The sequence below is a fragment of the Microchirus variegatus genome (genome assembly GCF_963457635.1).
Source record: "Microchirus variegatus genome assembly, chromosome: 22".
NCBI lineage: Eukaryota > Metazoa > Chordata > Actinopteri > Pleuronectiformes > Soleidae > Microchirus > Microchirus variegatus.
This window is the reverse complement of record NC_139823.1, coordinates 2,201,240-2,216,950: the sequence shown is the minus strand read 5'-3', so window position 1 is coordinate 2,216,950 and position 15,711 is coordinate 2,201,240. Positions and strand designations below refer to the sequence as shown.

The 15,711-nt window shown below is 38.5% G+C and overlaps 2 protein-coding genes across 2 annotated transcripts; both read left to right on the top strand.

Annotated features, from left to right (window-relative positions):
- The first annotated feature begins 2,365 nt into the window (after positions 1–2,365).
- On the top strand, positions 2,366–8,925 carry piga (phosphatidylinositol glycan anchor biosynthesis, class A). The gene is made up of 7 exons (XM_083908908.1): positions 2,366–2,490; positions 3,346–3,823; positions 3,908–4,178; positions 4,387–4,519; positions 5,004–5,136; positions 6,604–6,810; positions 8,382–8,925. Exons 2-7 carry the CDS (start codon positions 3,377–3,379, stop codon positions 8,688–8,690), a joined length of 1,500 nt encoding a protein of 499 aa, XP_083765034.1. The 5' UTR covers positions 2,366–2,490; positions 3,346–3,376; the 3' UTR covers positions 8,691–8,925.
- A 1,192-nt stretch (positions 8,926–10,117) lies between these two features.
- asb11 (ankyrin repeat and SOCS box containing 11) lies at positions 10,118–13,943 on the top strand (the record flags this gene model as incomplete). The annotated part of the gene is made up of 7 exons (XM_083908325.1): positions 10,118–10,214; positions 10,561–10,640; positions 10,729–10,836; positions 11,723–11,873; positions 11,964–12,098; positions 13,526–13,714; positions 13,819–13,943. 7 exons carry the CDS (start codon positions 10,118–10,120, stop codon positions 13,941–13,943), a joined length of 885 nt encoding a protein of 294 aa, XP_083764451.1.
- Positions 13,944–15,711: the final 1,768 nt, after the last annotated feature.

Genomic DNA, 15,711 nt, shown 5'->3' with positions numbered 1-15,711 from the left:
TGGAGATTGACAGAATACCAGCTTAAAATATTAATATCAGTCCATTCGTAACCTGCCTTTCCCCAACACGTTTCAACTGGTTTGAATATTTCGATTGTCTGTCTTACTCATGGTCGGCCAGTTATCAACTCGGGCATTTCACTGTACATTTTTATACTGTATTTGTCATGAGCCCTAATATGCTTTTTTGTGTGTGTCAAACTAATTAGTTTCCTCCTATTATATTTCCAGCTGTCAGATTCATGGTGAATCACTGTGTGAATAAATACCATGTAAAGGTTTGTTTTAGAAAAATTATGAATATTATAACATACATGTATTTTTATTTTTTTTAACTTTATATTGTGTATTTTGTTGCAGTAGAACTGTAATCCTGCAGATGTTGTATGAGTGGTCAATAATATTAAAATATTGTCAAAAGCCATTTATATCAGAGGAAAACTGATTTGTGTGTGAAATCCAAATCACAAGCTTGTTATTTTTTTATATTGTTGAACAAGTTGTCATGTACAACATAGAGGTGGCATACATACAGTGGTATGCAAACGTTTGGGTACTCATATAGGAGACAAACACAGTGATATTTGAGAAGTGAAATAAAGTTTATATGAGTTACAGAAAGTGTGCATGAATTATTTAAACAAAATTAGGCATTTTATTGGATTTCAATACCTTTAGCACAAGTTATTGGAACTCAAAATCGGTTTGGTAACCTCAGTGACCCTTGACCTCCATACACAGGTTTGATTGTGTTTGATTGATGTTCTCATGATTCCCATCATGAGAAAGGGTATTTAAGGAGGCCAATTGTAAGTGTTTCTCCTCTTTGCATCTTCTCTGAAGAGTGGCAACATGGGAGCCTCAAAACAACTCTCAAATGACCTGAAAACAATGATTGTTCAACATCATGGTTTAGGGGAAGGATACAGAAAGCTATCTCAGAGATTTAAGCTCTCAGTTTCAACTGTGAGGAACATTGTGAGGAACTGGAAGACCACAGGCACAGTTCTAGTTAAGGCCCGAAGTGGCAGACCAAGAAAACTATTCAGTGCACTTTACACAAGGAGATGCTGTATGGAAGAGTAATGCAGAAAAAGCCTTTTCTCTGCACCCGCCACAAACAGAGTTGCTTGAGGTATGCTAAAGCACATTTGGGCAAACCAGCTTCATTTTGGAATAAGGTGCTGTGGACTGATGAAACTAAAATAGAGTTATTTGGGCAAAACAAGGGGCGTTATGAATGGCGGAAAAAGAACACAGCATTCCAAGAACAACACTACGCTACCTACAGTAACATTTGGTGGCGGTTCGATCATGCTGTGGGGCTGTGTGGCCAGTGCAGGGACTGGGAATCTTGTTAAAGTTGAGGTTCGCATGGATTCCACTCAATATCAGCAGATTCTGGAGAACAATATCCAGGAATCAGTGACAAAGGTAAAGTTGTGCCGGGGCTGAATCTTTCAACAAGACAATGACCCTAAACACAGCTCAAAATCTACTAAGGCATTCATGCAGAGGATCAAATACAACGTTCAGGAATAGCCATCTCAGTCCCCAGACCTGAATATTATTGAAAATTTGTGGTGCGATTTAAAGCGGACTGTCCATGCTCGGTACCATCAAACCTGGAGATGTTTGATTAATTTAACGTTATATTAATTGAAAAAAAAGTGCTTTTCCTTCAAAATAAGGACATTTCTAAGTGACCCCAAACTTTGAACGGTAGTGTATGTGCAAAAGAAATTCAGAAATGTATTGTAAACAGAAACATATTGTAAAAGAAGCTGAGTGACTGTTGCAAAATATAATAATAAATACATGTTCTTAAAACCATTAAGTTGATTGGGAGGATATAGGTTGGGATGGAAGTAATAATAACAATTAGTAATATGTATTTTAATCTGTAAGTATGCGTGTGTGTATGTGTGTATAAGCATGTGTATGTATGCATATATACATATATGTGTATATTATTATGCATTTCGTTTTTGTATTTATTTATATTTGTATGCAGTAATAGTACATCCACATTTTCATCCACACTCCATACCAGATGGTGGCGGTAATGCACCAAATAGTTGATTGCCAACCGCCATAAAACCTCAAAAAACAAGAACATGTTCACTGTCGTTTTACCGTAAAACCCTCTGTAGTTTGACCACGGAGAAACGAGCGTCAGATAGCTTAGTGATAGTGATTTGAGATATCACCTCTTCTTCTTTAACTCTTTTAGAGCGGACAATGAGGGAACCCCCGCTCACGAAAATAATTTCCCCATGTAAAAAATTAGGAATGTCGTTTGTGCGCAAGCTTGTTTTCACCCATGACCAGCACGTAGCAGAGCAGAAATTACGTATGACGTACCCGGAAGTTATATGAGTGGCTAACTGAATGGCTAGCTCGAGGCTAGTGAAGCAGAAATGAGTCTGACGATTAAAAACACTGTTGTGCATTCCCATAGTCCGGAACAAGACTGACATTCTGCCCACGGTAAGACAGTTCTGAACATCAAAAACCACGTTCTTTAAATATCATTAAAGTTGTTAAAGCTGAACGAAGTGGGTTAGCTTCATAGTAAACATTTATGTAGGAAGCTAAAACGTGTAAATATATCACATTACTTTGTATCAGGTAGACGGATAGTGAATCCTATTTGGAGGAACAATTCACACAATTATAAATGTGTTGAACAAAATGTATTACATACAAGCGACGGGTCCTGGAAAATGTATAGATAAATACAACTCTACTTCTTGTTTATCACACATGACCATGACAGGTGTCAGTGAGCTACGTAAAAAAGTAAATATTCATTGTAAAGAAATTCATTGTCACATCTAAAGTCTGAAATAATATGCTTTTCAAATATGTTTGAAATGGCTGTCGATGCTGTGAAATAGTGAGGTGGTACATGGAGTGTTATCATACAAGCGTGTACATCTTGTAAACGTAATATTTTCAAATTTATTGACATGCTTTAGTGTGATGTAGTTTTTTTGCATATACAGCACTGTATAGCAATGCTATAATGGACATACAGTATAATTATTTCTCAGTCATGTTATTGGACCACATCTAGGAAAATAAAAATGTTGCAGTTTAAAATAACATAGTTTTTCAGAAGAGAAAAACAATATCTGCTGTTTGAAGTTCTATTACACCAGCTTTATTCAAGACATGCTTGAGCATTGCATACACATGCTGTTGGGGTCAAACTCATTGACAACTTGCTAATACAAACAATACTTGCTAAAACAAACAAACATGTAGGTACACTTTGGTTATCAGAATGCTGTTGTTATTTATGTTGGCACGCAAGTGATAAATTAACCTATTTCTGCACAGGTGCCGTGCACAGGCACGCAAGGAATCTGCAATGGGCCAAAGAAGGAGAGGGGGAGCTGTGAATAATCCATCGTCTCAGGGAGTGTCTGGAGTTTCTGCAGAGTCTGTCAGGGTCTCCAACAGGAGGCACACCATCTGCATGGTGTCTGACTTCTTCTATCCAAATATGGGAGGCGTAGAGAGTCACATTTACCAGCTTTCCCAGTGTTTGATTGAAAAGGGACACAAAGTGGTAATTGTAACCCATTCCTATGGCAAGAGGAATGGTATCAGGTACCTGACAAATGGTCTCAAGGTCTACTACCTCCCGCTGCAGGTGATGTACAACCAGTCTACAGCCACCACCTGTTTCCACAGTCTCCCACTGCTGCGCTGTGTGTTTGTCAGAGAGCGCATCACTGTAGTACATGCACACAGTTCATTTTCTGCACTGGCCCATGATGCACTCTTCCATGCTAAGACCATGGGCCTTAACACGGTATGTGACTCATTCTGATCCAGATCTTGGTGTGTATTCACATCTTTGTGCTACACATGATAAAATGAGTTTCATCATCCACAGGTGTTCACTGACCACTCACTCTTTGGCTTTGCTGACGTCAGCTCTGTGCTGACCAACAAGCTTCTGACTGTGTCGCTGTGTGATACCAACCACACTGTGTGTGTGTCATACACCAGTAAGGAGAACACCGTGCTCCGAGCAGCCCTCAATCCAGAGATAGTGTCTGTTATTCCCAATGCTGTTGAATCTACAGATTTCACTCCTGACCCTTCCCAGCGCCAAGATGACAAGATCACTATTGTGGTCATCAGTCGTCTTGTCTACCGTAAAGGTACACAGACATTTTATGAAAGCTATGTTTCAGTGTTTTGGCTGGCTGTAATCAGTGCAGACAAGTGGTAAATTGTATCTTATAAGTGTCCACATTCAGATCAGCCTCTTAAATCCAGTGTCCTTGTGTAAAGTGTGATCATCATAAGTGTGTTTCATCGTTCACATATTCATTATGAAAGTAAAATTTAATTTTCTCTCCTTCTCAGGAATTGATCTTCTTGGTGGGATAATTCCAGAGCTCTGCCTCAAGCATCCTGACCTGCACTTCATAATTGGTGGCGAGGGACCAAAGAGAATTGTATTGGAGGAAGTCAGAGAGAAATACCAACTTCATGACAGGTCCTGCTAAGACCACTTTTCCAGTACCATTTACTGTCAACTTCTTAGCATTTATTCAATAATTTTTACAGAAATACTTTTCAGCATCATTATGCCTGGCTGTGAATGAAAATGCATTAAGTTGTTGCATGATATGTCCTGACTGCCCAGTAATAATAATAATAATAATAATAATACATTTGATTTATGTGCTACATTAGGAACAATAAAACACATTCAGAAATAAAACAAAACAAATAAAAAAGTACATAGTTTGAGCTATAGAAGCACATAAAAGTCAATTAAAGTCTATGGGTTTGAGAATCCATTAAAAAAAAAGACTCCACAGTCTGGTGGTCGGACAGGGCCTTCCACAGCCTTGGAGCTGCTGCTGGGCCCCAGTGCCCAGGAGTGAACTCATGACAGCAGTCTGGTATAATTACACACATCAGGTTGTGTGTGAAAATGATGACTTGCCTAACTTCTTTCATTTGTACCTTTGCAGGGTGCGTCTGCTGGGTGCTTTAGAGCATAAAGATGTCCGTAGTGTTTTGGTTCAGGGTCACATCTTCCTCAACACGTCTCTGACTGAGGCCTTCTGCATGGCCATCGTAGAAGGAGCCAGCTGTGGACTTCAGGTCTTGTGCCATTCCATTACAATAGCTTAAATTGATTGTTCTGGGCTTTAAAAATGTGGTTGTATATGGTCTTGACACACATTTAGCATTGCTTGAGCTATTTCCTTGCACCGAGAACGAGCATCAGGCAGGCATGTTTGCTCTTAGTGAAAGGGTATGCCACTTTGTTCAACAGAGTTTTCTGGCTCCTGCACCAAATTCCATTCGGTGTTTATTCCTTTCACAAATAAAGCCAGAATCCAGCTGTGGATTCCATTTCACATAATAAAATCCAGATGACAGGAAGATGTTGAAATGTATTTGTCTCAGACTTCCTGTGGGCTCTGTATTTTCCCATTAGTTAGTCAGCTAAATCAATCCCTCCCTCTCTACAATCCCCCTCTGTCCTCACTCCCATATGCAACAATCACTTGTGTCTACCCTCTACCACAGACAAGACTTTTTCACTATAGAAGAAGATGGACATTGTCTCTTTTAACAACCTATACTTGGCATAAGACCTTTGGAAGCTTTGCTGACCTTCTCACAAAAGTTGCTATCTCAGAACAAGTTCTATTTAGATATTTTCATTTGGGCAGCTTTACAAAAGCCAATTTCACTTCATTCCCCACATTGCCTGAAAAAAACTTTGTTAGAAAATATGTTGTCCTCCTGAGTGGCAGACACATTTTCCTAAAGGGCACTTGGGGAAAATGAGTTTGATCTTACACAAGATAAATTCAGGTGGAGGGAAGTTTTGCTAGAAATTAAAACCACTAGTATTTGCACTTTGAGTCTCATTCAATTAAAAGGGATTTTCAGAATTCACGACACTAGGTCCAGATTGAAGAAACTGTTCCCTGATACTGATAAATCAAGAAAAATTGTGGATACAATTTGTTCTACACAAAAGGGGAAAAAGACTCGACTTGGGTTGTCGAGAATTATAAAAATGAGTTGGAACATGTTCACAATAGCAGCTAGAAATGGAATAGAGATGATAATTAATGTTGTAGGAGCCGGACAGTCACATGGCAGGAGAGATAAGTCTGTGGAGAAGGATAACCTGGCTTATTTATGTGAAAGATGTTGATTACAACATGATGTAACACAACGAGGGCCCTTAGTGGTAAATGTGGTAATTTTCCTTTAAGCTCAAAGGTAATATCTATTTATATGACACAGTACATCAGTTGTAAGAAATGATAAGCTCATTCCCAATTGGAGGTTTGCTCAAAAATCAGGGAGTTTTGCCAGATTCTGCCAGTCCACAGATCTGAAGATAGTGGATACAAGCTTATCTTGACCCACATGTTCAGAACAGGGAGATGTGGTTGTGTACTTGGAGTTTGTATTAACAACCTGAAACTAAACAGCCTGATAATTCATTTGAATATTTTTCAATGTTGATAGTTCTGATGCTTTTTTATTCTTTCATACTTGTGTGTGTGTGTGTGTGTGTATGTATGTTTTTGTTTCATTTCTAAGGTGGTTAGCACTCGTGTCGGGGGCATTCCTGAGGTGTTACCTGAGGATCTGATTACCTTGTGTGAGCCAAATATCCGGTCCTTGTGCGTTGGTCTAGAAACTGTCATTGCCCGGCAGCGGTCAGGCTCAGTCCCCTCCCCTGCCTTCATCCACGCTCGTGTGGAAAACCTCTACACTTGGAAAAACGTTGCAGAGAGGACTGAAAAAGTAGGTTCACTTTATCCTTTCAGCGTCACAACAGTGTGTGCACTAACACATACGTGTGCATTTAGTTGAGAGCTTATTGTTTCATTTATATTATCTACATATATTTAAAGCTTTAAAGTACAGTGTGTAAAGTGTTGTAACATTTATAGGTGAAGTTGCATGTTGAATCTGAATATCCCTCATCTTACTCTTCCTTTCCAAGTGTGTTGGAGAGCCTGTGAAGTAACCTGTAGTTAGCATAAGAATTACAAAATGTGTCCATTGTGGGCTGTTGTAAAAACGTGGTCTACGTAGAGTTGACCTGGCTCCTGCTATAAATATAAAAGGCTCACTCAAGGGTCATGAAAAGTAACAATTCATTAAATCAGGTGATTGTACACATAAAAACACAATAACTATAATAATATAGTATAAAAGTATCATTATTTAAAGTTTTATAAACATAAGTGTGTTTCTAAATGTGTACTGAGGTTATTTGGTAAACAGGATTAATATGATTAAATAATATAATAATTAAAATAGTTTATTCCTATTGAAAAAATATATTTTTTGGCCACTTGGGGGCAGTGTAGACACAACAATGCCCTCATCACAGTGCTTTGACAAACTTACAAAGGCTTATTTTCACAGTTATTGACCAATATTATCATTAATTGTCTCTGGCTACAACAATAACAATAACAATAATAATTAGAGCTTCAACTAACGATTATTTTCATAATCGATTAATCTGTCAATTATTTTCTCGATTAATCGATGAATCGGTTGGTCCATAAAATGTCAGAAAATGTTAAAAAAACATTGATCAGTGTTTGTCAAACCTGGAAATGACGATGTTCTTGAAGGTCTTGTTTTGTCCACAAACCAAAATGATTCAATGATTTAATGATTTCTTTGTTATGTGGAGAATAAAGAAACGAAGAAAATATTCACATTTAAGAAGCTGAAACAATCAGAAATCTTGTTTTAATCATGAAAAAAGCTTCTAACTGATTAACGATTATCAAAATAGTTGGTGATTAATTTAATAATCGATTAATAATCGATTCATCGATTAATCGTTTCAGCTCTAATAATAATGACACTATAGCATTTTATTTTTATTTTTTTAATTGACAAAGGAAAAAACAGTGTACTCGGAGATAGAAATGACAAGAACAACACATTGCCAAAATTATAAAACTCAGAACATCAAATGTCAAAATAAATAAGAGCAAAGGATGACTAAAACCACATAAAAGCAAGAGTAAAACTAATGAATAATAGTTAAAACACAAAATAAAAAGACTAGATGCTCGGTGGCTTCAAGGTCATTTGAGTTTGAGAACCCAGATCTAGAGTAAAGGCTGTGAGCTGGCTCATATGTGGTCAACACATGTACTGTTTGAATATCAAATAACAAAAGAGTGTACGAATGTACATCATAATTTATGGAAGCATGCTTCATTTTTTCTGATTAACCTTTTATTTTCATGTGTGACTGTAGTGTAGTGATGAGGATGCACAGGTGAGGCTGCAGCGCTAGTTGGGGAATAGTTTGTTGACTCTCATCATTGTGTGTGTGCTCTCAGGTGTACGACAGGGTGGCTGGAGAGGAAGTGCTTCCTCTGGACAGGCGGTTACGGAGGCTAAGGAGTCACTGCGGCCCTGTCGCCGGCTCCATCTTTGCATTCGTCGCAGTTTTGGACTTCCTCTTCCTGCTGCTCCTGCAGTGGTTGGTGCCAGACCGAATCATTGATGTCGCCGTGGACGCCACCGGCCCTCTTGGACTGTGGCGGCAGAAAACAAGCAGTAAAATCAAAGCTCTTTCTAAGAAGCACACTAAGCGAGCAGCTGAACTTCACCATAGTGATCACTCCTTACCTTCAACTGAACTCTAACTGCACACATGAGGGTAAACCTCTACACATTGCCACTACATGACAAATGCACTCAAACAAATCCCAAACCTTGTTTACATTTTGCTCATCAAAGGGACCTGGAGATATTTTCATATTCGAAAGCTGTGGTCGTCTTTAATGAGCACCTTTTTTGATTGAGACATTTAATAGATAGGGCTGCACAATTCATCGTAAAATAATCAAAACGCATTACCACCAAGTCTATTAACCAAAACGAAAGACACTGCAATTATTTGATGAAGATAAAATGTGTGTCAATTCCTGCAAAGGAATTCAGCAGCACAAAAATCTTGCCTGACAGATGAGAAAATTTCTTTCTTCTATGAATTTGACGTATTCTTCAATGAAAATGACAGGTAAGATGCCAAAAATTATACATTGTTACAATTATGAATCATGTTGCAATCACAATATTTGTCAAAATAATCAGATTAGGATTTTTTTTTTTTAACATTGTGCAGCTCTAATTATTAATAGCACTGACCTGAGGGAGTTAAAGGGCTTAATAACTATAGACTTTCTGTTACATTGCACAAAAATACTTTTTTAATTAAGATGATTGTGTAACTGTCCATGCCAGAAAATAAATAGTATTTTAAAATGCTGTGTTGTCTTTCATCCTGTGTGTGTTTTGTATTTAGGTCGTCTTCATCTGTGTGGTGGAGACGTTTGAATGTAACAGCTTGACCAGAAAGACGACCATTTACAACTCTTAGAACTAGTTTTACTAAAGTCATGGCTCTTGAGCATGAAGGTGCCAGACAAAACACAGAGTAGCTGTGAAAGGGAGGAGGTGAAGATGGGTCAGCACTGCTATTCAAAGCCAACAATGGGGATTTGCATAGTGTCATGATTACAGATTGAACATTAATATCACGCCTGCAAACTAAACTAAGTCTGTTTAACAGGATCCGCAGGTGAGTGTTGAATGTAGAGCAAAAGTCGAGAGCTGTAAAAACATTGGGAAGTTCCTTGTGTGAAAATCGAAATGTAACTTTTGTTGCTCGTTTGTACCTCCAGGCTGAAAATATGCTGTCAAAAACAGAACAATTTGTGCAAAACTACACATTGCAGACTTGGTGAGATGAAACACTGTACACAGCTCCTGTGTCTCCTAAGTGTTAAGAGTGTGAAAAAGCCTTTGTTCGTCCCTCTGCTTGCGGCTGCATGCAAGTCTGTAAGTGCTACATTCAAGCTTTTCAAGTACAGGCCCATTCCCACAGCCATTGTTACACATGTAGTGTAGACTGTCCATGGACTGGGATGAAGGTGGGCAGGAGGTGGTAATGTGGGGGAGGTGACCAAGGACGCAGATAAGAGGGGGGAGGTAGTCCGAATACAGGATTGTGTATCTGACTTGGTGAGCTGGACAGTCACACTGGGAAGTCTGTTGTTTCATTTTGATCATGGCTGCTGTTCAAACTGAGGTCTCACTGTGCTCACAACCTTGGCAGAGGCCCTTCCACATATATGGAGGTCTGGCATGCAACTCTCTGATGGCTGGTAAGTTTTTTTTCTTAGTCTTTCAGTGTCTGAATTGCATTTTTTACATGTTTTGTGGAACAAATGTGCAAATCTGTTCATTAGTTTAAAGTGGCTAAAGTAATATTGCCTTTGTTAGTTACAAAGCTGTTTGTGTCCTGAAAACTTTTCTTTGCACTGGTCAACAAAACCGTGAGCAGATTATTGTTCAATGTTTTGTTGACTACTGCAAAGAGAAGCTGGGACAACTCTGAAAAACAAGGTAAACATGTTTACAGGTGGAGTCACCTCAACATCATAAAGATCATGATTGGTTAGGAACCACCTGTAAATATGGATTTTGCTGATTTTATTGTTCGTGTGTCAGACTCCGGCTCAGACAGAACTCCTCTCCACGAAGCTGCCTACCAGGGAAGACTGCTCCACCTCAGAAACCTCATCGCTCAGGTCAGCCCAACATGGGTCTTTCTCTATCACCACAGTCATGGCCATATGATGTAATGAAAACCTGACCACCCTCTCGTCTTCCCTGCAGGGCTTCTATGTGGACACACTCACCATGGACATGGTCTCCCCCCTGCATGAGGCTTGTCTCGGTGGGCATTACGCTTGTGCAAAGTTCCTGCTTGACAACGGGGCAAACGTGAGAACGCTCTATTTTACGAACACTGAAAAGAGGTTTTGCTCGAGACTTCTCAGAGCAGTTTTAGTGTATGTGATGTAGGACGAAATCTGAAATGCTTTCTTCTCTGTGCAAAAATGTGTAAAGTCTGAGGCTAAGTGAGGTGACACTTCTATTCTGGGATTGTTAAAGACACAATGTATCTTCCCTTTGTCTTTTTTGGTATGAAATTCCTTCCTTTTACTCTTCACTGCAGCTTAAAAGACGCCATATTATTTTTTTAAATAGTCAATGGTCATGAATGAGACTGCATCTTAAGTTCGTACCCTCAGTCTTTTTTGTTTACGTTTATGTTATATGCTAAAGCTGTGACAATCCTGAAAAACAAGAGCTAAAGGCTACAAGTTTAAAACAGCACCGATCTCTGGGTGTGGCATCAGGAAAGTGTGAGAATGCTGTAGTGGACCACACCTCTGTTCACTTGCAGCAGGAAACACCCAAAATAACTGAACAGAACCTAACTGTTATTACATTGCATGTCATTTTAACTTGGAGAAAAAATGGGTTTAATGGAAAATTATACATCTGCATGAGCTACATGAGTTCAGATCTGTGCTTAAAACCACTTATATTTTAATGGTTTCATGTTAAATCTTTTGGTTCATCTGTTTAATACTCAACAACTAAGTCATTCTGATGCTCAGATTGAATGTTGGCGTGTTTTCTTTACCATATCTACACCCCTAAATGCATTGAGTTGCTGCCTAATGATTGGCCGATAACATATTTGAACAGGTATACTTAATAAAGTGGCCAGTGAGTGTTTGTATTAAAAAGATGACTTTAAAGTACAGTGCAGCTCTTTAAGCTTTGGTATCAAGTTTCTTCTGGTATCCCTCCTCCACAGGCGGAGACAGTATCAACAGATGGCGCCACACCTCTCTTCAACTCTTGCCGGAGTGGAAGTGCTGCTTGTGTCAGGCTCATCTTGAAGCACAGCACCTTCATTGGCACCACCTACCTGCTGGCATCACCCATTCACGAGGCTGCACGGAAAGGTGTGTGTGTATGTGTGCAAATATGTGCAAATATGCAAAGATGTATCCTGTGCCAGCAGATTTGCTGATGTTCTGTTGCTTCTTTATCAGATCACAGAGAGTGTCTGGAGCTGCTGCTGACTTATGGCGCTCATATTGACATAGAGCTGCCTGTGGTGGGGACACCGCTGTATTCTGCCTGCATGACCCGGGCTGCGTCCTGTGTAGACGTCCTGCTGCGCGCAGGTAATGCCCTCCCTTATCTCTGCAGTGTTCTATTTAATTCACAGTTCCCACATGAGTTTGCATGTTCTCGCCCTGTGTGTGTGTGTTTTCTCCGGGTTCTTCGTTTTCCTCCCACTGTTCAAACAACATGCAATACGGGGATTAAGTAAATTGGTCACTCTAAATCGACTGTAGGTGTGAGTGTGAAAGTGGATGGTTGTTTGTCTCTATATGTGGCCCTGTGATGGACTTGCCATCTGTCTGATGAAAAAGCAGCAATCATCTGTTCTCAATACCTTTTTTTCAATCGTTATTCTAATTTAATTCATTTTGCATTTATCTATTTATTCATAATGGAACAGTGCACACTCTCTTTTGACTGAGATACATTCCCCTTCCGTACACCGCATCGATTCTTTTCTGCCTCTTGCTGTTTAATTTATTCATACCCCGAGTCACAATTGCGTGAAAGAAAGCTATAGTGCTATTATGTCGTTGAAATCTCTCCACCATGCGACACCAGTGACAATAATGGACCATCATATTTTGCTCCTGGCAGACTTTATACTTTATACTCTATGCAAACATTCCTCATGGTTAAATAGTGTACAAGTAGCATCTATAAGATATATAATATATCACGTATTTATTAGGTTTATAGCCTGTACCTTCATTAAGTAATAAAATTAATTTGATCATTAAATAGTTTGTGTTTATATAGTGCAATCATTCAGTGCACCTTCAGAGAACACAAATCGTTCTCTGAATTATTACAGTTATTGAATTGTTTTCTCTTAAAATGTTCTCTTTAGTCTGTGGGTTTTGTATCATTGGTCAGACAAAGTTTCAGGGGAAACTGTGATGTCTTCAGCAGCAGAATTTATCGAAGCTTGATCAAGGAAAATAGAAATGAGCAGTCCAAACACTGTGTGATCCTGAAGGTTCTTTTCCCTTCTTGCATAGCTTATGTAACATCTATATAAAAAACAACAAAAATAGAAGTATAACTTCATGTCCAAATGATGTCGTCATCCGTGGACCATAAAGCCATGGTCAGTCTCTTGTATTTCTTATAATACCTTTGTGTTTTTAAAAGAGAAACTATGTCTCACGTCCTTGAAGGGCACCTCTTTTATCAATGACTCAATTTTACGATACCATTACAACCTTGGTTTCTATGGCAACTCCCTACTTCAAAATACCTTTTTATTCTGACTCTTGTCGACCTGAAATGCTGCCAGGTGTGACTGCAAATTGTGCAGTATGTCAATTCACACCTTTTAATATTCCCTTCCTTTACAATGTTTTGTATTTAATAAGTTATATATATTATATAGAGTGCTGGTGAAGCGAGGTGAGGACACAAAAGGCTTAATCACAGTCTTTGGCGCTGGTGTGCTGTAGTTAGTCAGGTAATTAACCATTTCTGCGTGTGTGTGCACGTGCAGGAGCAGATGTAGAAGTCGGTTGTGGTCAGGACAGTCCCTTACATGCTGCGGTTCAAGGTGGGGGGGCCAACATTGTGGACATTCTGCTGGAATTTGGGGCAGACAGGTGCTGCAGGAACGCAGATGGAAAAACGCCTCTGGATCTGTCGGTGCCAAACACGGCAGTGAGAGAGACACTGCTGAAAAGAGGTGTGTTGTAACTGTGACTCTCTCACTTTCATGTCATACAAATAACAGTAACAGTGATTTAGTCTTTGCCCCGTTCTTACTGTGACCTCTGACCCTCTCCACAGGTCCCTGCTCTCTGTCTCAGCTGAGTCGTCTCTGTATTCGGCGAAGTCTTGGAAGGACTCGTCTTCACAGAGTCTCCAGCCTTTTCCTTCCTCACAGAATCCAACATTTCCTCCTCTACCAATGAGACAACCTGCTTTTGTGTCCTTCTCTTTGCCACATACTGTACATTACATACATTTTCTTGTGACTGACCAAGCCAGGCCAAAGATATTTTTCTTATTGATAATACACACTGTAGATGTATATACACAGTGCTTATACACAACCACATCTGTCCTAAATTAACAGCATTGTTAATTATCAAAATGATGTTTCTGTAATGGTTAAATTATCATTTTAATCCCAAAATATAATTGTTATTGTTATCCATGCATTTTCAAATGTACTATTTTACACAAAAAACCCATACAAAATAGTAAAGCACATCTTTATTTCTTGATTATGATGTCAAATTATAGCTATTTACAATTTAATTTTAGTAGTTGAATGTTATGCTTGATTCATTTCTGACTCCTCAGAGAAGAAGCCCAGTGAGCCGGCTCAAATTTGGGTGTAAAAAAAGGTGAACTCAGGTCTTTAAAAAGCATTAAAAAACAGCTTTAAACAAGATTTCAAAAAATATTTGTCTAATTTTTGTGATAGGTGGTCTTATAAATTTGTTGAGCACTGTGTACATATACATATACATATACATATACATATACATATACATATACATATACATATACATATACATATACATATACATATACATAAACATATGCTTATAGTTTAAACTGTAGACATGCTGTGACAGGGTTTAGCTCAGATATATCAAAAATCTTGTACGTGCAGGGATGAGACACTATGTTTTGTATTTGTATAATTGTCCAAGTGAAAACCTGGTTATGTTGCATTGTTTTTTAAAACACTTTTTGAATAAATTCTATTTAGTGAAAGCCATAGAATTATTATTTTTTGGGATGAACATCAAACATTAATTCATGTCATTGTCATAATTCCTTACCACCACCACTAATAATAATAATAAGACTAGTAACAGTGTTTTGTTTGGAAACCCAAACACAGCAGGAACCTTTTTTTATTACAGTGAGCAAACTACTAGTGAGTTTATAACTGGTGTTAGTCGAGGGAAAATCCATTATCCATTTTCAAATGCCATCATCAAAGGCCCCTGTGCAGTGACCTATAAAAATGAGTTTGAGCTGATTTACCGTGACATTTCTTCACCTAATGAGCAACAAATGTAGTAACCTGTAAGAGAGAAGTTTTGGAAGTCATGCAGTGCACATAGATTACAGCACTTACTACAGCCACAGTTCACAGCGCACTAACAGTGAAGGTCTAAGACCAAGAATCACTTGTTTTGTGTGAGAGAAAAATGTCTCTTCTCAGCTAAAACAATTTTTTCATTGAGTTTGAACAGGTGCAACACTATAGTCACAAAGGAAATGAGGTTATACATCACAAATAAAATAATAATATGACTGACCTGATATTTTTAAATAAAAAATTTAATTTTGCACAAATGTCAAATCAGAATGTCACTCACATATGGCAAGAACAGAGATATTTAATTTAGTAGTCGGTCAAAATCAATACCACAATCGATGCACAACGTGATCCTTACAGCAGCTTGATAAAGCTTTTGAAAGGCAGTTAGTGAATTCCTGATAATGAAAACAAAAGAAACAAACATGCATGAGTTTAGTTGATTTGATCTTGATTTGATGTCTTACAACCGAGCCTTGACAATCTTGGATAAAAAGAAATAAAGTACCATAATTTGTCACGTTGCCAATTTGATTGATTTTCACTACATGAAGCTTGTTTGTAAATGTATAAATGCCCTTGTCCCCTCCAAGTAAAATCAGATTCTGTCAAACATATTG